The 13,924-nt window shown below is 45.2% G+C and overlaps 2 protein-coding genes across 2 annotated transcripts in view; one reads left to right on the top strand and one right to left on the bottom strand.

The window, feature by feature from the left end:
- Positions 1-13,924, top strand: part of CngA (Cyclic nucleotide-gated ion channel subunit A) — a 186,061-nt gene that overhangs the window by 157,363 nt on the left and 14,774 nt on the right. Inside the window, exons 4-9 of the mRNA XM_071660434.1 lie at positions 7,920-8,069; positions 9,849-10,028; positions 11,085-11,247; positions 11,533-11,719; positions 12,440-12,664; positions 13,064-13,241. Coding sequence (XP_071516535.1) covers positions 7,920-8,069; positions 9,849-10,028; positions 11,085-11,247; positions 11,533-11,719; positions 12,440-12,664; positions 13,064-13,241 — 1,083 coding nt within the window. The remainder of the gene's footprint in view (positions 1-7,919; positions 8,070-9,848; positions 10,029-11,084; positions 11,248-11,532; positions 11,720-12,439; positions 12,665-13,063; positions 13,242-13,924) is intronic.
- The window catches only part of LOC139747940 (uncharacterized), a 60,648-nt gene continuing 58,393 nt past the window's right edge, over positions 11,670-13,924 (bottom strand). The window contains exons 3-4 of the transcript XR_011712481.1: positions 12,434-12,679; positions 11,670-11,807 (exon numbers count right to left, since the gene is read on the bottom strand). The gene's annotated coding sequence lies outside the window, so the exon portion shown is untranslated. The remainder of the gene's footprint in view (positions 11,808-12,433; positions 12,680-13,924) is intronic.

The raw sequence follows: 13,924 nt of genomic DNA, 5'->3' as shown, positions 1-13,924 counted from the left end.
TGTTTAATGTGGGCCACTGGCTGCAATATCGTTGGGGAGATGGAATGTCAGGTCACTGTGTGGTAAGAAAATATCGTGAGAGTTATTGTGGGCGTTTGTTTAGCTTCTGACATCACACTAGTATTGAGTTTCAATTTCTGTAAAGGATCGTTTGCTTTCAGAAAGTGATGTGGGCGCAAGTCAAGGGGATTCTGGTTATTTCTATTCGGGTTGTTGTGGTGTGAAAATTTTGTTCTAAAGACTACGTGGAGCTAACAATGGATGGTGATGTTACTTGTGACTACCAGTGGGATGAAGTGGCAGGTGTACATGTGTACACTAAATCAAACACACACACACACACACACACACACACACACACACACACAGCAGCAGCAGCAGCATAAAACCCGTCTGTGAGAGCCATAGGAAACTAGCAACCATATCAACAACTCCCCTTCAATACTCCTTTCCATCTTTGTTCTCTTGGTTTTCTTCTATTCTCTCCCTCCCAATTTTCTCCTCCTTCCACCCACTTTACAGAACATGTGTGTCACGTCACAAAGACACTGGACGGATGAACTGGTCCCGTACGCCCCTCATCTAACCTCGGCTGACACCTTGTGCATCTACCTGTCTCGTTTAGCCCCGCTTCCTCCCAGGAAGAGCTACAAATGCATTTAGAAACAATTTCCATTTAATGAAGATGAATCTTGCGATCTTCTCTACATTTTTTTTAAAGATAAGTCACTTTATATACATAAAATACGTGAATACAAAAGCCAACACGATAGATAATAGTGCTAATGTTAGCCAAACTGTATCAAGGTTATATTAATTTATCATTATTCATGTGGTATCGGATATTGTCTTGGGATTTAATGAGATGAACTCATTAAAAGATTTAGTTTGATTTCAGTATCTCTGCGTCGCAAGGGGTATGTCCGCCCCATGAGATTTGCAAGTCCACGATCAAATAACCACATATTATCATCGTTCGTCCCGGGTTACAAGTCATATTTAATTACCCTATTTAAAGTGCTTTACTCCTGGTGTAATACCGTGCGACCCTGTTAGACATATTGGGAGTTGTAGACGCTGAGATCTACACTTAACTACTCGAGTTCGATGGTACGATCCTTTAGCATGACGGTACGACCCTTTATCACAAACACGGTCCTTGGGCACGGCTTTACATCCATAAAACACACCGGTACGACAATCATGACGGTATAGTCCTTCAGAACGAGGATACGATCTCTTACAAGAAAACAACGGTGAGAGGTTGATTACACTTGATCTATTTAAGTATATATACCACATCTCTTTACAGTTTATCCGTAGAAAAGTGTAAAAATTCGAAATACGATGGTTAAGAAATGCTGTTTTCATTTTTCAATCTGAGTCTGTGAAGTTCTGTGTGTGTGTGTGTGTGTGTGTGTGTGTGTGTGTGTGTGTGTTGAGCACGACAGTACGATCCTTGGGCACGACGGACGACCCTTGAGCACGATGGTACGACCCTTGAGCACGACAGTGCGACCCTTGAGCACGACGGTACGATCTTTGGTCACGACGGTACGACCCTTGAGCACGACGGTACGACCCTTGAGCAGGGCAGTAAGACACTTGCGACCCGAGGGTATGATATCCTAGCCTTTGGCTTGACCCCTCAAGAGTCAGGTCAAAGGTCACTTTATGTGAACGCCACCCCCCCCCCCTCCCCGCCATGTTTCCGATATTGCAAAATGTATTGATCAATTTTCCCGCCAATTACCGACCAGCTGTGAGATTAATCGCTCTGCATGATACTCTGCCTCGGCTGATGAGTTACTGTCGTGAGTAACAGCCACTCGTGATTAAAATAGTCTCTAAGAATGAACATCTCTGTTAGGTATGGTTTATCAAAATCGTTCTTTAAAGCTGCCATTTTCATCTTAAACGTGACCCTTCTATATTCAGACATGTCAAACTTTACTCCTAGAACGAGTCTTCCGCCTTAACACATCCTCACATACTAGTCAGCAGCGTTTTCCTAAAAATAGATATAATCCGCCACTGGGATTCCCAGGATGATATAACGACAAGGTTGTGATGGATCATCAGAAGGGCTCTGTCTCTCTCTCGTCCTGTAAAAATAGAAGGTCAGCAGGAGGAAAAAGCGGTAGATGCAGGTTGAGTAGAGTGGAGTGCGTCCATTCCCCCGTGAGGTACATCTACTTTGTAGGATAACACTAGGATCCTGTCCTGTTAAGAACTATTTAAAGGGTCAAAACTTTAAGGATAATCCTCGAGGAATAGAAGGAGGATCTTGGATCCCAGTTCATGATGTCTTGTAAGATTTCCTCATAGTCTCACCCAAAGATACCTTTGGGAACATCTGAAAACCATCAACTTCTCTGTAAATTCCCAAGTGAAATGTCCTCAAAACTGCTCGTCCCCACAGCTTCACCTCGAGTGTTGTGTAGTGGCTTGGTCATGTCCGCTGAGGACCTCTGATGACCTTGAGCTGAAGATCACCAGCACCTGGGATAAAATCAAGTCTCATTTTCCTGATGTCGTCCTTGAAATGGCCTGTCGTTGCCTCGCCCCCGTGTGGTGATGCGACCGTTTGTGGAGGGGTCTTATTGGTGCGTCTGGCTGCCTCGCTCTGTCATTGGTGCGTCTTTCTGCCTTGCTCTGTCATTAGCCACTGCTGCCTCCCGACGATCGTAGCCAAATAAAGACTAATTCAACGGTTGGGTCTCACACTGAGAGACACGCAAGGCTCAAGTGTGTTTATCGAAGGTATCTGCCAAATACACCAGCGTTGCCACATGTCCAGCCTTTCATTCGGTGACGTTAGGGTCTAAGGAGCTACTGCTTATCACCCTTACCCCATCACCATGTGTGGGTACTACTCTCGTCCCCATCTACTGAGACGGCCATCTGACTATCGAGAGCCTTGTTATTCAAGATACAGAAGGATCTCGGGTTCAACAAGTGACTATATAATCGAGGATGAATTCCTAGATCGAAAACTACAAAGAGTTCGTCGAAGTCCTTTCCTATTAGGGGCTGATGATAGTCACCAGCCATTCTGATGAGATTATCTCACTCCCTCCCTTGCCTTCTCCTCCTCCCTTCTACTCCTTTCCCCATTCCCTCTATCTTCTGCGGCGTTAACTCGTGCAGTCAGCACGTCCTCCTGACACAGGTCCCTGGTTCCCCAACCCCCCCAATGACTGTCGCTCAACTTTAATGTCACTACCAAGACCTCACGTTAGACCTAGAGGGACCCGGGGACCTCTCCTGCCAGGATGCAGGATTGATTTTTTATTATATCACGAAGCGGAAGCTGTTCTGCTGGTCCTCAGTATAAAATATATACATTTTTCGTACTATAGTGCCACATAATGGAACGGTATGTCTCTGCTCTTCGTCACCTACTGTAACAGAGAAAACTTATTCTTGTAAAAGCTACAGTCAAGAATGCTGAATGTTGGGAAGTTTAAGTTGATAACAAATACTATATTATATAAAGGAAAATTCTAAGTCATACAATCATATTCTCTTGAATATTAATATGTTTTTCGCCGTAAATTTCACTTGTGGCGGGTTTTAGGCAATCATATAATTGGCAAATGCGAGTCGTCACTCCAGTCTGTGCTTTGAAGCATCATAAAAAAATCGTGAGTCTTTCGAGTAGAAGACACTTATAAGGAAGACGTCTAAAGGTACATCTGTACCTTCGAGATACGTGAGGTGTTCGACCGGTCATCGAGCGTGTCTTCCGCTGGGTCGATATTACTTAAAGACGTCTCACGCGATCTCTTCAGCAAAGCCATACATGGCTCCCCTCCCGATACCGCTCTGATGGGCTCCTCAGTCATTCAGGTCTCCGCAAAAGACTGCCAGTGTGATTAGAAGGAGGGCGAGAAACAGTGGGGGGGGGGGGAGAGAGAGAGAGAGAGAGAGAGAGAGAGAGAGAGAGAGAGAGAGAGAGAGAGAGAGAGAGAGAGAGAGAGAGAGAGGAGGATGAGAGGAAAAAGTAGGAGGAAAATCACGGTTCTATACCACCACTCTCCATGATGAGTGACTCACGCCCCTCCTCCACACTATGCCTGTTGGTCTTCGTCCCTCTGTCAACACTTCCCTCGATGGCTATTACTCTCCCTCTCTCTCTCTGCCTTCTTCCGTCCTTCTCCCTTATATTCCTCTCAATTTCTGTCTTCCTCTGTATATACAAATCTGTACATATTTCCCATTTCTCTCCGTTTATCTATATGCCTCTCACCTCACCTTCTCTGTCATTATGTTTGTTCGTCATTCATTTTGATGCATCTCAAATACTTCAAATAAGTTTTACTTGCTTCTTGTGGAGCTGCTGCCATGCAAGCATGAAAAACTTCCCCCCTTAGCCGTAACCAGTTCAGAAGCAAGCTGACGAATGACTCTTCCTCCCATCTCACTTCCTTAACGTTCTGACTTTCTAAATTTAGCGTGACGGGTGATGTGGTTGTACCCCGGATCTTACCTAAGGTTTCCCTTTAATACTAAACCTCTTGTTGCATGAGAGGAAAGAGGGTTAGATCACTTCTTTATGATCTGGTGGATGAGGAGTCAATAATACCCACAAGGGAAGAAGGCATGAATGGAGGCAGCTGCTTGCTTCTCATCTCGCAGAGTGGTGAGCAGCTGAAAGCTGCAACTGGTGTTTATGCTGTGTGAGAAGAGGACCCTGTTGTGGCTGTGCCGCTGCTGTTGCTGCTGTGTCCAACGGTATGATACAGTCGGAATAGAGTCCTGGGTGGTGACAGTGGTGATGTGGATTACTACAGACCATCACAGCAAAAACAATACTCCTTTATTTCTCTTCCTAATATATCAATCTTCTTATATCATAATAATATTGTGAATTAGATGATACTGATTTTAAATCCCTGTCCTATATACTGCCATCAACTTTCGAGTCTTTTATTGATAGATGAATGAGCGTCGGATGCACAGTGGAGTGCGCTACCATATGTAGCGACCCATGATACCCACTGATCTTGCAGTGAAACATCCTCTGTGTTTATCAATACCTAAAAGTGTAACGCCAAAGCTTATGAACCTAATTTCCTTTGTACAAATCCCCTTAGCATGTGTAAGGACGGCTGATGAAGCTCATGGTAGTAAGGTTAACCATATGCTTGCACTCTCGTAAGCGCAGTAGAAACATAAGCAATGTTATTTTCACATTTTCCTGTTCATGTCATAATATTCAGTGGCATCCGTCCCAAGAAGTTTGCTTGTATGTTTCGAAATTTTTCCACTTGAAAATTTTTTCACAACTTTTGACATTTCACAGCAATGGCCTCCATGAGAGTTTGGGCAACGCATCATTATACTATGTTTATCAGTCTTACACACGGATGGTTTGCGTCAAGACGTATTTCGTGACTGGTGCGTGTCATGTGTCTTCGTTAACAATTACGAACCGCCTCTTTCTACAGGGCAGGTTTTCCACTTCCTTCCAAACTCTTAGATTCCTGTTCTTCTTTCCTATGTTTACATGTTAGCTTCAGCTCTTTATTTATGCTTCATTAAAGGCCTGTCTTCGATGAAGACTTTCTCAACTGAGTGGAGCCTTGGACATGAGAAAGGAGTTTAAAAAAAGTCTGAAATGTTTTGTCCCATGCTGGCATAGCTATCAAAGTCCTGTCACTCAAACACAAATATGTTTTTCATTTTTACTCGTATATTTGATATTCTTCTTTATGCAGGTTACTTGATTTTTTTGGAGTTTTTTTAAAACTTTTTCTCATGTTTCTGTTCATGTTTGGCAACCTCTTGTTTCCAGAAACTTGACCTATCAGGCCATAGATATATATACATATATTTCAGACAGGGACGATTGTTCAGTTCATTAGTTTCCTTCAGGGCAGATTGAATATCTGTCAGGTGAGGAGGGCGTGATGGTGAAGGAGCTCCTTAACTGATTCTGCCTCAAGTTGTGTGGTGGGGGAGCGACGTGGCGTGCCACACTGTCGAACCCTCAAGCATCAGGGCACTGAATGATGCCAAAGTATCGAGTTTTAACGTGTCAGGTGTTGTGAGGCCAGGTTACTCTGGGGGTTAAGCGAGGCGCTTGCTACACAGGGAAGTGTCGCAAATCCTCTGATGTTGTCATAAGTAGTTCTGTCGCCCAGTCGCTGAGGTTCAAGGGCGCTGGGTGTTATTAAAGAAGAACCCTGACCGGGGCTTCCGAAGTTCACTCTTACTTCCACCACCATTACCTATTCCTCCTCTTCCGCCTCCTCCTCCTCCACCTTCTCCTCCTCAAACAACTTCACCCATAATAAGAAGGTCAAGGTTGAAGTGCACACAGACGAAAACGAAAGCTTTCACTTCCCAACAGACGTCGTACTGTATTTGTGTGAGGAAAGCCTCAGCCCCGGGAGACACGGTCCTAAAACCAGGAACTGAAATTCCTGTGGAGGATCCCTGGAAGACCACAGTCCCCCACCCCGCTCAAGTTGAACTTCAAGAACGTTGCAAACATTGACGACCATTTGTCCCAGCTTACAGACTAAGTAAATCATACCCCAAATGACGACCCAAAAGCCGTAACTTAAGGAAAGGTAACTAAAGCGGTAGGACTCAAGAAATTAAAGAAACTATGGCATCTACCACATCTACTGGTACTTGTACGTTTGTGTGTGTGTGTGTGTGTGTGTGTGAATACTTGTAACCCTGCAGGTAGTGACCTGGTATAACTTGTGGTTACAATGTAAAAAGCAACGCAACTGAAGTACATATAGTCAACATGATACGACTAAGTTGCTCACTTTACCGTAAATTACCAGAACCGTGAAATGTACGAGGGATATGCGTCATGCATTAAAATATGTGATTGCTACCGTTCGCCAGTCGCCTTGGACAAGCTACCCACTCGAGCTTTTAAAGGAAATATATCTTCGATTGATTGATTATTCAAATTACTTGCCGCGTCAACAACAAGGGTCATTAGCGACGAATGTTCGATTATAGCATTGGTCTGCGTAATGATACGTGATTATAGACGAACAAATCTTTCCAAATAAGTCGATAAGGAAATCGACCTAGATGTGAACGATAGATTATAGTTCAGGTCCTATACTTTGGATGGGAGAAAAAAATCTTCCCCTTTCTTTTCTATACAGTGATATAATACTCTGTTCGTCCATTCTAATCTTACCACTATCCCCCCCAAACGAAAAAAAAGGTTCGAAACGACCTAATGGTCTGTTGCTATTTGACTAATACCCGCTGAAATGCTGACTCTACCAAAAGAAAAGAGACGTACCAGATAATATTGTTCTGACCATCATTCTATTTCACATGACTTCCATGTCACATACAACATTCACACTGGTCGACCACGGTTGACATGCGTTTTTCAAAGGTCAGAGCTGAATTTATCAGAGGCAGGAGCAAACTAGTGTCAGTAATATCCAGCAAACGAAAATCGTAACGAAATATGGAGACATGTTGGTAATTTGAATTTTTGAAGTTTATGAGGTCCACAGGCTTGTATAGGGCCCAACAGACTTGTTTAGGGCTTTCAGACTTGAACTTTAAGGGCAATGTAAGTTTGTATTACCCAACGGTGACCAACTATATGTTAAAAGCTCTTGGAAATAGGTAAATAATTGGACGTTGAAGCCTTAATACTGAGCACAAGTACAGAGTCAACGTATCTCCATATTTCTGGTACCTCCAGAAGTAAGAAGAACTACCTGTAGGGTCAATATCATGACCCTTGACCTATCACTATTTCCCTAAGCTTCTCTGTGCCCCTTCGACACTCTCTCCAAACTTCTCAACCTCGCTGGATTCCACCCTGGCTGACTGGTTCCCTCTCACCTTCGCTGACAGTCCTCTGACAGATCCCACATGTCCTCCTTCACCGCCACTAACTTCCTGACGTCTCACTTCAGAGCGGGGAGAACGGGTTCCTCTCTCCCGGTAGTCTTCGCACCTCGCTCGCCGACGACACCTGCTCGGAGATCCTACGAGTTGAGCAGCGGGAAGCTGAGGAGCAACACCAGAAGCAGACTGCCGTCGCCAAGCTCGTCTCCACACTACAGGTGAGTCCTGGACCAGCTTCCTGGCCTACTGGCTGGCTGGTGCAGGAATGTGTTCCATCTGTCCATACGAAAACGAATATTAATGGTTATGGTCAAAAACATATTGATACTATACGAGAAAATAAAATGGCTGTGAAGATGAATGACTGCTATTTTCTTCATTTCGTTTACAGAAGTGTGAGAATTCTAAATTCGACACTGGGGAACCCAGAGAGTTCACGTTTGAAGGATACAGACAGAGGGTAATTGTTGCAAGTTCCTGACCGGGTGAGGTGTGTGTGTGTGTGTGTGTGTTTTGGGGGGGCGGCTCGGAAGTTGCAGGTGAGGGCCATAGCCTGGTTTCCTCAAGTGAGCCAGATTAAGAGGAGAGTTGATAGCAAGGTCCCTTGGCTGCTTATGGGTCAAGATATGAGGACAAGGTGAAGGGAGATTCAGTGACTCCTCCAACTAGTTCAGGAATGAAGGACAAGGACACAGGAGAGTGTGTGGCTCCTACTAGTGGTACAAGGCGAGGTGAACTGAGGACCAGGTGAGGCGAAGGTTTCTGGCTCCTCCTTCTCTCCTGTGCGTCAAGGCGCATCAACAAGGTAGGACCAGGGGCTTATGTTGCTTCTAGGGTACGGAAAAGAGGAAGACAAAATAGTCGTTACAGTCCTGTTGATCGTTAAGAGGTGAAGGTCGTGTCACGAATGACAAGGACCAAGTCACAGGTTCTGCTGAACGTTCCGCTACTCTGTGTGGACCTCTCCTGGTCACCATTGGTTCTAGCTGGCTCCACCCGCCTCTTCAGAGAAAGAAAGGTGTGTGTGTGTGTGTGTGTGTGTGTGTGTGTGTGTGTGTTTGTGTAGTCTGAACTACGAGAGAGGTCAGGTCAGTAGCTTGCTGCTCTGTGCTTGCTTCCCGGTGGGCCAAGTATCGGTGATCGATTACCACTCCTTCTATTGATTCCTGCTTGCTGCCTGTGCTAAGCCCCGTGTGCTAATTTGCAAGCATTTAGCGGAGTTTTTATCATGAGAGGTTTATCGACGTGCTGTCGATATTAGCGATGGCTCTAGGTTGTAGCTTGGGTGATGGTCAGAGTCACAGCTCTCCAAGACTAACAAGTGATCTTTCAATTAACTGATGCAACCTTCTCTGCTGCAAGAGAAGGGCCTCTTTCTCTCTGCACTTTCTTCGATCTAATTCTTCCCTGCATATGATTCTGTTTTCTGAGGAACTGAAACTTCCTCGCTTCAGAGAAACACTTCTGTTTTTTTTCTTTGTCTTTTGGGGATACTCGAGTTTAGATATACGCCATTAAAATCTTGAGGACAAGCGTAAACCCATACAAGAACTTACAATATTGTCGATTGGCAGTAGATCCGCAGCTCTCTACAACTGGCAGGGAATATCTAAACATTTCAAAGACAGAGGTACCAATACCTCCGCTGGTTATGAATAGGCAACCATGAGACAGTCTGTGCTTGAGGCCTATAAGTGTCGAAAGTAAATAAAGGAACCGAAAGAAGAAATCTTGCTCAATACTCTTCTTAACCTCGTTGTTCCTCTACTGCCCCTATTCCATTTCGCCAGAGTTTCCTTCTTTCGTCTTCGTGTTCTTCCTCTGCAGCTAATCCTTAACTGTAGTTCCCCACGTCGTCACCAGGTTTTTGTGTGACATATTTATTAACTTCATCCTTCTACCTTCTCCTCAGTGCCTCGACTGCCTCTGGCATATCCCTCTCGTCGTTCAGGTTTCCCAGCTAACACTTCTCCAGCTTACGGTGCCTTGCTTTACAGCTGCTGAGGAAGTGGGCGACAGGAAAGCAGCAGCAGGAACCAGAGCGGCCAGACAGCTTCCTGGAGAAGATGGCTATGGCCGGACAGGTGAGAGAGGCAGACGATTCCACACACACCTTCTGCTGCGGCGCCCTCAAGGGCTACTTCGCCATCGACACCACCAAGCCCGCACACTACAAGGTGAGTCACAGATAAGACAGGAAGGAAAGGTTTAGTTAGGTAACTGGATAGTATGGCGAGGAAGGGGGGCTAGAAGGTCTGGGGTTTAGGTGAACAATGGATAGAGATGGATGAAGATGAAGTGAGTGGACATTATGAGGGAATATGAGGGGGAGGAAGGGGGCGTTACGGAAGAATTAGGGAGGAGGACTGATGGAAAGTGAGTGATGGGAACTGATAGGGAGTGAGCTAAAAGGAAGATAAAAAGGAATAGAGGACCAGGGAGAACGCGAAGGACAAGTAAAGGGATAACGAAGAAGGGCAGTCGAGTGAATTGGGACGAGGAAGAGACAGAGGTCAACATGTCATACCTGTCACTCTCACGTATGGCTTCCCTTCCTCTCACCTCCGATCAACCACACATGAGCCACAAACAACCTCCTATGATTCTCCATCTGTTCCCTATACCTCCTCACAATGGCTTCACCCTCTGGCTCCATCTCCACACTTCTCCATCCTGTTCCTTCCCTGATGTTAGTGAAGTCACCATATTCCCACTGTGTTGCTCGTTATACTAAGTAAATTACTCTAGGTAGATTACGGGTAACTAAGTTATCAATGTTTGCCTCATGGCCTGAACGTAGGAAGCAAGAAAATTATACGGAAAAAGAAGTGCTTTCTGCCCAGTGAGCATAAATGAGGCTGTCATGAGTTGCCGTGGCCTTAAGAATGCTTGAAGTGAACTTCTGCAGGAGGCTGACGTGGAGAGACAGCAGGGTCGGGCCGCCCTAGAGCACCCCGGCTTCATATCTTTCTTTTTTTTTGCTTTTTTTTGTGTGTGTGGCCTGGAATATTCGTGGAGATGGTGACATACGTGTGTAAAATGCTTCCATTCTAAAGCTTAATCAAGAGAGAAATCCTGTCCTGTCCTTCGAGTCTCCTTCCCTTTTAAACCCACTTTCGGCGAGACTTCCCTCCTCCCTACCTAAACGAGTCCACCATCATTCCTCCCTCACCCACCGTAATTTCAAGTAGTGTGGCGACCCACTTGCTCCTGACTCACTCCCCTTCCTGCAGTGGTTGTTTGTGATGACAGCGGCGCTGCTGTACAATTGGGTCATGATCATCGGGAGGGCCGTGTTCTGGGAACTGCACAACCTCAGCCCAGCCCTCTGGCTCTGCCTGGACTATATTTGCGACGGAGTCTACGTTGTGGATATGGTCATCCGGGCCCATGAAGGTCAGTGTTCCAGCAGCTCCCCATTGCCAGAGTTCAAAACATTATCTTTTTTGTTACTAATGATTTTAATGAGCTATTTTGATCCATGGCAATTATCAAATCTAAGTTGTCTGTTATTGTACCCTCGATCATACTCGTTCCTATAACCACCATGATGCCCCATCTCTGTACCAACTACGAATCACCAGTTTCTGTCCAAACCACGACTCCCCATCTCTGTACTCGCCACTAGCTTCCTCCCACATCTCTGCACCAACTGTACTGACGTGCTTACCTGACTGGCAGGGTATCTGGAGCAGGGGCTGATGGTGAAGGACCCGACGAAGCTGCGTAAGAACTACATCAAGTCGTGGGGGTTCCGGCTGGACCTCGTCTCCATCTTCCCTACAGACCTGCTCTACCTGGCCACCACCACTCACTGTGATAAACACGTGCCCTGCCCCGTCCTCGTCAGGATCAACAGGCTCATAAGGTGGGTAGAGAGGCATACAGGATGAGGGATTCCTCTGCTGTAACTTGCCTTCTCCTGGCAGGGCTTCTTTAACATCACCTACATCATACTGAAACAATTTTGGCTTCATTTTAAAAATTTACTGAATGTGTTACTTTATTCATGAATCCATAATGCACTAACAGGATTATGTAGATTGAAAAGACATCTTCCTAACTTAACTTAAAGTGTGATTTCTTACTTCGACCTTACTCCATATGGTTCCATGTTAGGTGTGATTCATCTCATGTTTCTCTTCTTATTCCACATCACGCATGTTCTTGATCGTACCCACATCACCCACCACTATTAATCACCGTGGGTTCTAACCTAACCATCACTCATGTCCTCCCTTATGTAATGTTTTCATCTTAAATGTTTATTCTCTCTCCATGAACTTAAATCCAGTCTTTCACATCGACTCATCCCTGAAATTACTATTCATTCCATTTTTCTTACCATTCCTTTAATCATCTATCATCTGCACATCACCTTTCTTGCTGTACTCCTTCCCACAAACTCATTTAGACCTAGTGACCCACTATTCCATCTCCTTCTTTCATAGTCTCCCTCTACCTTCCATACTGCATATCATCACATCTTGTCTTCCTCTCTCTACCTCCCTTCTACACAGTATACCACCTCATCTTGCCTCCCTCCCACACAGCATATCACCATACCTTGCCCCCTTCTTACCAACAGAATCCCACGGATGGGCGAGTTCTTCGACAAGACAGAGACCCGGACCAACTTTCCCAATGCCTTCCGGATCTGCAAGGTGGTCCTCTACATCCTGGTCATCATTCACTGGAACGCTTGCTTCTACTTTGCCATCTCTTATGCCATCGGCTTCGGCACTGATGGATGGGTCTACAAGAACATCACTATTGGTAGAAATGGCACCTTCTCCCACCAGTACATCTACAGGTAGGTCGATGGGACCTATGGTAGAAAGTAAGAGTCTCGAGTGATTATCAGGGTCTTTAGGCGAGTGCTTACGTGGTGTTTATTCTGTCTTACATGGCGGAAGGTGTTTAAGGAGTCTAGCAAGCTTTAAGATAGACTTAGTATGGTAGTAAAGAAAGTTCTTAGTGATGTTTTTACATAATGTTTTTCTGCGTAAATCGATGTCAATCTAAAGATTTTAGGACATACTAAGATACTGAGGTAAGTCTGGGATGGAATGAATAGTTCCAGTGTACCTTAGTGCCTACCCTAGCCATCAGCCCTGGCCTACCCTAGCTACTAGCACTACCCTTCCCTACCCTACCCTAGCCCCCTTACCTTAACCACCAGACCTCGCTAACTCCAGCCACCTCCTGGCAGCTTCTACTGGTCTACACTGACGCTGACGACTATCGGAGAGACACCACAACCAGAGAAGGACGTAGAGTACTTGTTTGTGGTGGTGGACTTCCTGGTGGGGGTGCTTATCTTTGCCACCATTGTTGGCAACGTTGGCTCCATGATCACCAACATGAATGCTGCCAGAGCTGACTTTCAGGTAACAGAAGAATCCATAATTGGATTTGTATATGAATGGGTTTGAAGTGTGAGTGGATAAGTGCTGGGTTGTGTGTGGATGGGTGTTAGGTGTTTGTGGATAGGTGTTGGTTTGTGTGTGGGAGTGCTAGTTTGAGCAGATAGATGTTTGACCGGATATGCTTAGATGAGTACAAGTATGTGTGGTTCGTATTCATCCTGCAGTCAACCTAGCTGTTCATCCTCCTCTCAGGACTGGTCAATAAACTGTGCATCTGGTTTGTTGCACATGCCATCTCAGCTGACAAAATAGCGCGTGCGGGTGGACATATGTGTTGTGTGTCTGTGGCTTTTTATGTAGATATAGATCAGTGTGTGTGTGTGTGTGTGTGTGTGTGTGTGTGTCTGTATGTCTCTGTCCGTCTGTCTGTTTGATTATATGAGTATCAGGAGAGACTTTTACACTTATGTTGCCCATCTCTTAACCTTGTATATATATATCATGTCTTAACCCTATCATACTCACATACATACACACCTTAGCTTACACTTTGTAACTATTTATTGACCGATCTCAAAGGGAAAGATAAATAGCCAGGTTGAATGTAAGCCAGCTGCCCTGTTTGGGACTCAAATCTGGGCCCTTGAATTTAGTGGGCTGCAAGGCTAGCCACTGTACTACAGAGGCTTACGAGTTTGTGTGTG

This window comes from Panulirus ornatus, chromosome 71, assembly GCF_036320965.1.
Source record: "Panulirus ornatus isolate Po-2019 chromosome 71, ASM3632096v1, whole genome shotgun sequence".
Classification (NCBI taxonomy): domain Eukaryota; kingdom Metazoa; phylum Arthropoda; class Malacostraca; order Decapoda; family Palinuridae; genus Panulirus; species Panulirus ornatus.
This window is presented reverse-complemented; position numbering and strand designations above follow the sequence as displayed.